The sequence below is a fragment of the Lissotriton vulgaris genome, chromosome 2_1, assembly GCF_964263255.1.
Source record: "Lissotriton vulgaris chromosome 2_1, aLisVul1.2, whole genome shotgun sequence".
Taxonomy (NCBI): domain Eukaryota; kingdom Metazoa; phylum Chordata; class Amphibia; order Caudata; family Salamandridae; genus Lissotriton; species Lissotriton vulgaris.
The window spans coordinates 1,017,700,107-1,017,712,155 of NC_141687.1; the positions used below are offsets into that span (position 1 = coordinate 1,017,700,107).

At 43.4% G+C, this 12,049-nt stretch overlaps 1 protein-coding gene across 5 annotated transcripts in view; it reads left to right on the plus strand.

Moving 5' to 3' along the window:
• SLC4A10 (solute carrier family 4 member 10) overlaps positions 1 to 12,049 on the plus strand; it is a 1,035,540-nt gene that overhangs the window by 856,967 nt on the left and 166,524 nt on the right. For all 5 annotated transcript variants that reach the window (XM_086956614.1, XM_086956617.1, XM_086956615.1 and 2 more), the window contains exon 16: positions 9,322 to 9,483. In XM_086956614.1, coding sequence (XP_086812740.1) covers positions 9,322 to 9,483 — 162 coding nt within the window. The remainder of the gene's footprint in view (positions 1 to 9,321; positions 9,484 to 12,049) is intronic.

Consider the following 12,049-nt stretch of genomic DNA (forward strand, 5'->3'; position numbering starts at 1 on the left):
ACTCACCTTGTTGTGGTTGTGTTTTGCCCTGTCGATCAGTATCCAGTCCCCCAACTCCGGTCACGGTCTCCAACTAATGACTGTCGACACCAGCTCCTCCATGTCATCCGGCACGAGCTGTGGCGCTGGGCTCCCACCTGCAGTCTGCATTGCTGTCTTCTGGTTGGCTGCAAGTTTCTCCTTGGTCTTTCACTTGATGTCTATCCATCGCCTCTTGACCTCGTCCATTGACCTCCTGTGCTCTCCGACGACATTTACCTTGTCCACGATGTTCCGCCATATCCCATTTTGGTTCCCAATGACACGTTAGAGGTGATGAACAGTTGTTGATGGTGTTCCATCACCTCCGTAAACAGGATCCTGTTTTCCTGTGGACTGAACTTCGTCTTCCTCTTCTTGTCCTTGCCCTTCCCTGTCCCCTAGGTCCCAGGCTGGTCATCAGGGGTGCTTATGGGGTTGCGCTTATCCTCTGCACCTGATCCGGTTGCCTCTATGGTGTTGGGTGTTTGTCAGTTTGTGTTTGGGTGTTTTTTCTCCTTTTATAGTGATTTTTCCCACCTGCCATGTTTGTGTTGCAGGCCCGGCACTGCTTATCACTGATTTCCTCATCGCGGTTTGGCCCATCGCATGTTTCTTCGAGTTAAGGTTTGTGTTTTTATCGCCGTCGAGGTGGTTGTATTGCGGACATTGGCCGCGGTTTCGGCAGACTATCGCATGCTACTGCCTTGTTGTGAATTCCAAGTTGACACTGGGTATTTTCCCCATAAAGGTGCGTTAGCTTTTTCTGGTGATGTTTAGCACATGGTCTTGTAAATATACCCCTCAAAGTACTGTAGGGCAGAAAGCAGGACAGTGTCATGAGGTTACCGCAGGGGTGAGCAGCTGGCCAGATGTGCACAGCTAATTTTCTTACATTCATATGAGGACTTATCTGTTTCAGTACACTTCAAAAAGGAAGAAAAATCTATATTTCTCTCTTTAAAAAAGGATGTGTTTTACTGACTCCTCTGGTTAATATTTTGTAAACTTATTATGAATATAAGAGAAAAGCTATCTGAACGCATGCAAAATCTTTCACAGCTTGCACTAGACTAGACTAGACTAGCACTTGTTTTGTTGAATAAGAGCAGCATTCCCCAAACTATGGCTTTAGGCCCACTGGTGAGTTAGTAACTAATTTTTGGTTTGTTGCAAAAGTCCTCAGAAATCATGGGGCAGATTTACAAGCCTCCTGCGACACTGCAGGCAATTTACTGATGCATCTAGGGAGATACATCACGTTGTAAAGCACTGTGTCACATTGTCCCTGCGTCAGGTATAATTTATGCAGCGTGGACGTTCCCATGCAGGAAAGCCTCGTAAAAGTGACGCAGTGAAATCTACAAGATTTTTGCTACAGAATGTTTTTGCTTTTGTTGTGCACAAAAGATATTTTGTGCCTGGATTTTCAGAATTAATCTCAGCCACTGTGGTCTCTTAACCCCTCCCACGGTGCTCGTGTGCTGATGACGAGCTGAGCTCGTCATGGCCATTAGAACGCTCACATGCTGGGAAAAGGCCCCTGCTGTGCTGAGGGTTCTAAGGAAACGGGTATGGCCGTGACGAGCTCAGCTCGTCATAAGCACAGGAGCACCGTGGCGCTGTGCGCGCCCGCCCCCCAGCACAGCAGGAAAATTACCCCAGCAGCAAAGGGGTTAATTAGTCTCAGCCACCTCGGTCTTCTTTCCAGTTCATCATTTTTGTAGCTCACCTGCAACATCACTGATGTAGGGTAGAATCTTTTGTAAACCAGTTTTAGCAAATTAAAAATGCAAGAAATCCTGCACCATTTTCAGCTTTGTTGACCTTCATAGGTTGCATGGCACAGTGAAGTCAGGGATCCACATATTAGCATACCATATTTGCTTAGAGACACACATTTAAACAGCACAATACGTTAAGGGTGACTCAGGCAACATTCAAGTGTATCTTTTTTAGGGAATCTTTGCCTTTACAAACAGGGCCCAACTATATGCAAATCAGTCTTGGATTTTTCAAACAGCAGACGTTTAAGTAGGGATCAGCAAACATTCAAAACAATTATTTTTGATGCATTTTGAAATCTAATGTGCTTGGGAGCCTTTGTAGTTGACATGCTATTGATGGAACACGTATGAGCAACCACTGTGTCCTAACCTAAACATTATGGTTACAAGCACAATGAGGTTAACTATATCTCTAGAGACCTGTTTTCCCTTCGATAGAATCCCCTGTAACCTCAGGGGTATCCAGTTACACCTAACTTCCAATTCTATCCTATATGCAATTCTAGTGCTTTAATAAAGCCATTGTGCACAAATACTGAAAATCACCAGCTTTTCCCACTCGGGGTTCGAACACGATGCCGGTCGGAAGGGGTCCAAATCGGATTCGGGTTTGCCGAATCTGTTCCGGAACCCTTGTTCCAACTAACTCGTTCCCAGTTCCAAACGACCAAGTACGATGCCTGGAAACTGTTAGGATGACAAAATCGGTTCCTAAAAGCCTTTGGACAGGTTGAGCCTTTCCGGAGTCAATTCGTACAGCTCTATGGACCTTATTTCTGAATGAGCAAGTAAGATAACTAATTCGGACAGCCTCTCTGTTCGGTTTGCCCGGAATAAAATGGCTTCCAGAATCGGTCATCGGGGGCCTGTAGTAGGCCCCCCTTCACCTGGGGCCCTCTGAATTGGGCCTGTGGGGTTACCCATGGATCCCCTCTTCCCAACAGTGCACCCTGTGGCAGAAACCACAGGGTGCACGTTATTCCCCAGCCACTCCTTTCTTCAATGGGAGCCATTGCTCATGTTTGGAACCCAGGCTCCTTTTGAAGGCAATGGTAGTCCGATCATTTCTGATCAGGATGCATATCCATGCATCGTACTCGTTCGGTCGGATTCCCTTGATCCGAGTCGTACGGAAAGCATTCCGGAACCGATTGGGTCTGCATGTGTTCCAAACAAGACTGGAATCGAGCCCTAAGGGTGGAACTGAGTTTTCAGAAGCATAACAAATTGTTCCCAATAATAATAAATCTGAGAGTTTGCAATGGTGGTAATGAGAACAGTATGCGGTTGGCCTGAGAAGATAGCTGGGTGGCTGAACTAGGGTGGTTCATGTTTCATTATTAGAGAACTTGTGAGGGTTATGCAAAGTTGGACGACTGTTACCAGGATACCTTGGGTAGCATAGTAAAGTGGTGCCTATTTCCAGACAAGAGCAGGTAGTGTAGCAGGGGAGCATAAGAAGCTGATTCCAACAGAAATGGGAGGAAATATAAGTAGTGCTGAAGATCCAGGGAGGGTGTGGGATGCTGTGGTGGTGCTAAATAGTGCTACGAAAGAATGAGGATAGGTGGTTGGGCTCGGGGTGGTAGGTACAGTAGAAACATGCTAAGAGTGTGATGAGTGGGAGTCAGCAAGGAGGACAGCAGAAGAGCATTACATTTTACCTGATTTTGTAGACATCATTGAACTTGGATTTAAGAAAGCTGGCACTGTGTATATGGTGGCATACGTGAAGGAGGTGATTTACTCAGCATTGTTTTGTCTTGCTTTCCTTGGGCCACTCCTTATTTGCTGTGTTGTTTGAACAGTGGTTTCCCATTCTTTGGTTACGACAATGTGAAATTGCTGCTTTTTCTCATGTGTTTGTGCATTATTACATACTGCGCTAACTGGCTGTTTACATAGATATGTTTCATCTTGCATATGGCTTCAAAATGCCCTTTATGAATTTCCTTATGTTCTTCGTACTATGCATATGTCTGTGCAATCATACACATACATTTGAAAATCTGGTTCCTAGTGATAACGTATATATCTGCTGCAGGAAACCAAGAGTAGCCCCACTCTCTCCTACCCCTATTCTTTCCACCTTATATCCTTGCACTGAAACTGACAGATGGGTTGCTTTCCTCATATATGTAACAAAACAGCTTTTGAATCCTGTTTTCTTTATTTTTCACTGTACTCTTGAGCATCGTAATGTGCTGCGCGCCATAAAACTATGTATTAAACATATAATACAGCACAAAGTATACGAGAAAAAGATTTCTACGTAATAAAGCACTAAATATGTGCCCATTACTTTAAATATTTTAGGATAAATTAAAATAGGTTCATGAAATATCTGAGGAACCCTGCATGTGCTGTTTTGATTTGCACTTACAGCAGGGCACCATCTCAGTAGGATAAATAGTATACCTTGCTAGCTACCGGAAGCCCTTTCAGAAGTCCACAAGGCAAGCAGGAGACACTGGGCTTGCTATGGGGGGTTGAGCCTTTTAATACTGATGTCCGGGGCCTAACATACAATGCATCCTCAGCAACTAGGCCAAGTACCCCTTCAGCACTGGACACCAAGTGGTACAGCAGGTCGAGCATTCCATGTCTTCTTAGGAGGGGTTGTTGATGGGGAGGGGTGAACACAGGCTCAAACTCAATGTGCATTCAATAGCAGCAATTGTAAGAAATGGGGTTGTCGGTTGACTGGGGTATAAGCCCTGGCCAAACAGCGACCACAACCCTTGACAGGGTAAGGCAAACCCCAATTAGCCTATGCTCACCCACTTGGTTGCTTGGCACAAAGTAGTCAGGCTTAATTTAGAAGCAATTGGTAAAGTATTTGTACACACTTTAAACAGTGAAAACACACCACAGATTAACCCCACTACATGCTTACAAAAATACAGTAAGTTTGAATAAAATGCCAAAAATTCAATTAGTAGAACTGGAGATATTAAATTTTAAAGTTGTTAGTGAAAATAGCACCCTAAAGCACAAAGCTCTACTGGAGATATATGGTTGCCCAGGACTGAAAAAAGTCACAAGTTCAGACCAGACCGGCTGCAGGGACCCAGTTAAGCCCGCTTAAATCCTGGTTGCGGTACACTGTGTCGATCCGTGTCGAAGATGCGCTGCGCAGCTGAAGAGATTCAACAGTTCCAAAATGCAGTGTGGCTGCGGTGCAAGGTCCCATTGCATCGTCGTTGAGGGTCCTGTCAATGGTGCTTGCGATGAGAAGTTCAGCACACAGGATGCGGCGTACAGCTGGTAATGTGTCAGTTCAGAGGAGCTGTGATGCGGAGTCCGGATTCATCGTCAAGGGTGCTGTCGACTAGAAATTAGAGATGTGAGGACCTGGGCTGTGGAAGTTCTGCGCCGGTGAGGCAATACGTCGGTTATGATGACTTGTGGGGCAACAATGTGGCTCTTTTGCAATGGCTTCAATCTACTCAGCGTGGTGATGCATTGATTCTGCTCAGGGATGCACCGCTCAGCTGAAGAGATATGTTGGTTACCTGGCAAGTACCCTAGGCCCACTTCCAAAGGTCTAGGACTGGGGTGGCACCACTTGGTAGGGTAGATTCACAGATGGCAGAGTCCATGTGCAGGAGGTTGGATGCCTGTTATGTTTCTGAGGCTTCAGGTCAGGAGGCCAACCAACTAGCCCCTGGAGTCACTCAGGGTTCTGGGTTCAAGAGATGCAGGTCCAGTCCTTCTCACCCAGTCAAGAGAGCACAGGCATCAGATCAGCACAGCAAAGCAGGAGTCGAGCAGAGTGCAGTCCAGCGGAGTGTCAGTCCTTCAGCAGCAGAGCAGTCCTTCTTCCTGGCAAAGTATCCACAGGTCCATAAGTGTACTGAAGTGGGGGTGTCTGTGGTCCTTCTTTAATATGCAGTTGTGCCTTCGAATTGGGGAAATGCTTCTCGAAGCATGCCTGTGAAGTGAACAGATGCCCTGCCTTCCTTGGCTCTAGACTAACTAAAGGGCCATTATGTGGGGACATTACACAGCTATTCAGTTGTAAGTGAGGTTGGGCCCAGCTCCTCCCTCCCATCCTACCAATGATGACCCACTCAGTTACACCCGAGCTCTCATTGTGTGTGGCTATCTATGAGGAATACACAAAGGCCAACTACACCCAGTCATGTGACCAGAGAAAGGCTGCAGGCAACAAATGTCAACTTTCTAAAAATGGCATTTTCATAATTACAATTTAAAATGTAGCATATATACATGTAGCAAAGGTGCAAAGAAACTTAGAAATTGTATACACAAAGTAAGGAACCCCTCACCGATCGCTCATGTAACATCCTTGCCAACTCAAGCTGGGGGAGCCCTTCGACAGCCCAGGACGGAGTTCGATCGGGACCCAAGTTCTGTTTGTTTCACAGTAGTACGTCTACTCTGTTAACTGGCTCCTACCCACCTCCGAAGACTTCCAACTTTTAATACCTTTACTCAACGTGAGTCGAAGGTTTTAGAAACCTTGCCCCTTTCTTCTGTTGCGAAAACCGAGCTGGCTGTACTGGTCTGTGTCAAGTTCAAGACAGAAGCTGGCCAGGCTCCTGTATTTTAACTCCGAGAAAGAGCTGTACATTCTGCACATTCCCTGAAAGGTACCAAACACGCAGCCCACACAGCATGCTCCAGTTTACTCTGATTGGTGATGAGCAAAAAAACAAGTGAAGAGAGAAAACATGCCCGCCCCACTTTGCAGCTACGTGCGAGCACAGAAAATGGAATCTGTTACACAAGAGGGAGTCAGAATAGAAAATGTTGTCAATTATGCCAAATGGAGCCAATGGTCAATATATCATTCTTAATATCAGTACTGGCATACAGGGTTGCTGACTCTCCTGTCGTATCAGGGCAATGGTCTGATTGGCATGGCTAAATTCACAGAGACCCTCTCTGGCATATGGGGTCGCTGACTTACATACCGCACACGGGCGACATCTCGATCGACATGGTTAACTTCACAGCAACCCCCTCTGACATATGGGATTCTTAATTTATACACTGCACATGGGCAATGGCTAGATCGGCACAGTTAAATTCACGGTGGCACCTCTGGCATATGAGGTTACTGACTTTCCCACCACACAAAGGCAATGGCCCAGTTGGCAAGGCACTCCTCTCCTCACGCCTCCTCACGCCTCACTACAGGGATCCATACACCAGGATCCCCCACTGGACCGTGCACCCTCCAGCAATCTCCTCTTCCTAATAAGGCACACTGGTCTTTGCAAGCAGGTAAGCGCTGGAATTCCAGGGGCCATTGATCTTGAATTTTTCCTGGGTGATATCACCTCACCCAGCTGGGAGACTGCCAGGCCTTGACCCCCAGTCCAGGTCACAGGCAGAAGTCTTCCAGAGATTCTCCTCCTTGCACAGCCCGACCGGCTGCTTGGCAGCTGACAATTTTGGGGGCCTTGACCTCCCCTTCTTACAATCGATTTCAAGACACCATATGTAATTTAAACTCTGAGTTGGGGAGTTTAAGAGTGGTCCACTGTCCAAATTGTGTTGTACAACATTACATTTTGAGATTGAATCAATACATCAAACATTTTGAACAGTATTTTACAGGTGTGAAACAGTGTGTGTTATGCTGTCCACAATGATATGCGAATGAGTTAGCATGTTGTGGGGGCAAACCAATAGATTATGCCTGCAAACCAAAACCTTGTGTGCACATGATTGAGTTATGAATGTCCATCTTCATATCGTTTAAATACACCAGTCCACTAAATTGACACAGTAGTGTTCTTCTACTATTATTTAAGACTTGTATACTGGGTATGTCAGCAGATACAATGTATTAGGAAACTGCACATTTTCAACCATATGCTCAGACAAAGCAATTTATTTGCGTACAGTGGCATAACATAGGCCTCTGAAGCCCCCGTCCTGGAGCTTGGCCTCGCAGGATGGGGCCAAGCTCCAGGGGCCCTCTGATCACATTATCATGACCTGAGATCTCCTGATTAAGACCGGAGGGTGGCCCCTCCATGTACCATTCTAGTGACCAACATACTTGTACCAGAGACCAACGTTGGTGTATGCAAACCAGCATAGCACAATTAAACCAATGTAATCTGTGTAAGAAAGTCTAGAATTCATGAAGGTGCATCCAATATGCTTGATACATTAACCAATGTAATTGCTATGCTAGTGACCGTGATTGCTATATGTGTCACATACCTGAAAATTAAATGCTGGCTTGTCTTTCCTCTTTTTATGGGCTAATCACAAAAGTAACTTACAACTGTGAGGTTCACTATTACACCTTTGAGGAACATTCTTTTGTATATTTACAATTTACGAGTGTAAAGTTACTCAGAATTGTAGACTTAACATGTCTCCACCCTGCAATTAGAGGATGAAGTCAAGTTTAAGAGTGCCTGGGGCAGATATATCAAGATTCCATTTTGCGATTCCTAAATAGCGATTTTTAAGGAATCGCTACTTAGAATTCGCAAAATGGAATGTATGAAAAAATTCGCTATTTTTTTGCGATTCCTTAATCTTCCTTATTTGCGAATTCGCATTTTGCGAATTCGCAAATAAGGAATAATTTCCCATGCATTCCTATGGGCAGGAGGCCCATAGGAATGATTGTGAAGTAATTCTCAAATTGCGAATTCGCAATTTGCTAATCGCAATTTGAGAATTATTGCAAGAGTGCAGGGATGTCTCAAAGACACCCTGCTGCACTCCTGAAATGTACATGTGTGTGCATATGGCGCACATACATGCCCTATGGGCATGTGTGCGCGTCACATGCCACCATCAAAAATGCTAAATTGTGCATTTTTTAAAGACTTCGCAAATTACCATCAACTACAACTTGGTGGTAATTTGCGAATTCTTAAACAGAAGTCGCAATTCAAAGATACTACATACATAGCATTTAAGGAATCGAAAAATTGTGATTCCTTAAATGCTATGGCAAAATAAGGAATCTCAAATTTTTGCTATTTCTTATTTTGCAAATTTTTGATGCATGCCAAAACATGCAAAAAGACCTTTTGCGATTCGCAAAGGCCGAAATTCGCAGCGAGTCGCAAAAGGCTTGATACATCTGCCCCCAAGTTATTACAGCCTAAAAGGATGAATAGTAAGTCCACGGCTACCCATGGCCAACCAATGACACTGCAATACCCTCCCATAGAAAATAACGAAGGTAGGGACTTAAATTAGCGCCCCATAGAAAATGTTGTTTCCGGATCCACACACACATTTTTTTTTTTTACTGCACTGCACATTTCCAAACATTAAAATGAAATGATTAGCAGGCCCTTTATTGTCTTAAAGAAATTAGGCTTAATTTACTTTTTAACAGTGTTCAGGTGGAAAAGTAGATTGAGAAAGGAATTTAACTGGTTTAGCTGCAAGCACGTTGCTTTTAATGTTTTGAAAATGTTAATTAGTATTTCAGGGATATTAAAAAGTTTTGCAACTACAATGTAAAGTTTTTGTACTTAGATTAATATTTTCATGTTTTGTCTGGCAGGAGTGCACACTGTTTCATGGAGACTATATAGGAAGAGCATGTGGTCATCATGGTCCCTACGTCCCAGATGTGCTTTTTTGGTCATCAATTCTCTTTTTTGCCACGGTTATAATGTCATCAACATTGAAGGAATTCAAGACCAGCAGATATTTTCCAACAAAAGTAACTATACATATTTACTATTGCATCAAACACACAGTTTTCTCTATTATAACAACAAATGACCATGTTCAAATTGAGATGCATTAATAAAAAAGACTTTAATTTAAGAATGTTTAATACAGTGTTAAATGTCATGATGAATGCACATATGTTATATTCTTTACCACCATTTCATGTATTTACTTATGCTTTTCGCTCATTTACATGATTATGCTTTAGCTGCAAGGACAATCAGAGCTGCATTTCCGAGGCAGAAAGTTGGCAATAAAACTTGTGAATAAGCAATGGTCTCAAAGTAGATTAAAGCCCTGAATTAGACCTCCTATACAACTAATAAAAGGATTTTCCCCAAGCTATCACTTAGTAGGAACCTCTCAGATCCTGAAAGAAACATTTAGGGCTGGATGTACAAAAGTTAGGAAATAGTGATTTCGTAATTGCGATTTCTTGTGAATCTCAATTAGTAGATCACTATTCTTAATGTATGAAACTCTTTTTAGTTTCATTAGCAATTCGTAGAGGGTCACAAAGAGCCCTCCCTCAGGAATATTAATAAGGTAGGTCGCATTTTGTGACCCACTACGATTCGCTGCTGTCACAGGAATGGTGGCCTGCTGGGGTCAGCAGACTACCATATTTTTAAATGCAGCCCGTTTTCTTTAAAGGGAAAACTAGTGTGCTTAAAAAAAAATGAAACTTTGAAGTTTTATTTCTTAAGAGTAGGCTGTGGTCTGCTTAGGCAGTGGTCTGTGAGACCACTGCGTGCTCTTAAAATATACGTTGGTAACCATTCTCAAAGGGCCACTTCCTATTCGCATATGAGTGTCCACCATTTCTCAAATGGTGGTAACTTGTGAATGTTTTGCGACCGCATTACGTTGTAAAGCATTCATACATTCCATTTCAATTCGAAATACCGGATTGTAAAATCCAAATTGCGATTTAGTAACAAGTTGCCAACCTGCATTTGGGCTTTGTGCATCCCAAAAATCAATGCAAATCAGGCCGTTTAGGACCACAAAAATGCTTTATACATCTAGCCCATAGTGACGTAATGTATCTGGGTGCAGTCAGCAGGTGCCCTCACTTGAGGCGATTAGCAACAAGGCACAAAACTGAAAATGTACACTGCATGTACAGACCTCTTGTACGTGTTGGACTGAAAGGGCAGGGAGGCTGCAAGTGGAGATATGTCAGTAGCCTCATTAAGGCAAAATAACAACTGGGCCCCTGCTTACGAATCTTCCACTTTAATAAATACATGTACTTCATGTGTGCAAACGTCAAGTAGTGTATAGTGATAATGGACAACTAATTAACAAAATGGAAACCAGCTTAAAACAGATGCTGGTACAAGGCCTGTAGAGAAGAAAGAAGAGGTCTTGAAGCAAGAGGAAATCTTTGAATGAGAACCAGAAATAATCCCTAGCAAAGTGGTGAATAAAACCCCAATGCAGACATTCTTGTGATATATTAAGCTGGATTTCAGCACTTAATAAGCGGTGTTGAAATAGTATTTCAGTGACATGAATAGAGATATATCAGAGTGATACACTTGAGTTCACTTCCTGAGAAAAGCAAAAGACCTTTCACATGGTGATCTTTCCTCTGAATATAGAAGGTGCGCAGTCAAGAGGGCCATCCTACATGATTCTCCTTTACAGGAAAGTGTGGCAGTGGTCCTCTACAAATCCTTTGACAGAGGCCCATGAAATAATGGGATTGGAAAGATACATTAAACAAGCTACTGGAGAAAGAAGAAAAAAGGCCGTCGAACATTGAAACCCTGGACCGCAGAAGGTAGACACAACAGAAAGACCAGAAGAGGAACAACTATTAGAATTGAGATCAGTAATTGAGCAACTGCAGAAACTAGGCACTGGACTGACCTAGGGGTCCTTGGGCCCTGGCACTGACTGATTTTCTCTAAAATAAACAAAACTGGTAACATGGATCGCTTGAGAGGGGAGAAGAAGTGAAAATTACATGATCAGATTGAGATATAAGAAATTAGCACATAAGCAGGCCAAGTTCAGCTACAATGTACTTTATGACTGAGAACTCATTCATGTTAGATGCAGAGTTCCATGTTATCTTTTATAGATGTTACACATTTTGAATCTCTTGAATGTTCAGAAATTGGCCAGAGAGGAGGTCAAGCGTCACAAACATGAAAATGATAATGCTAACCATAAAAAGGTTGAAGTAAGTGAAAACTTAACTTAAAGGCAATTTATAAAGTATTTATACAGTACACAAGCAGTAATAAAGTGAAAACCCCCAAAAACCCAAACCAAGTTTTTAGTGAAATCCAGTGCCCAAAAGATCAAAACGCCAACCACCGGTACTGGTCGCTCAGAACCGGGGCAAAGTCAATGGTTAAGGCTGACCACGATGGAGTACGGATTGACTAGAATTGGTTGACTGGACCTGGTATCAGCTTACATTCAGCCTTAAAAAAATGTGTTATGTTTTTGGTGAAAGGTTTTCGAAGTCCCAGGTTTTAGATTTAGGCAGGAGCAGAACCTCTCACACCACTTCCAAGGATCCAGAACTTGGGGGAACC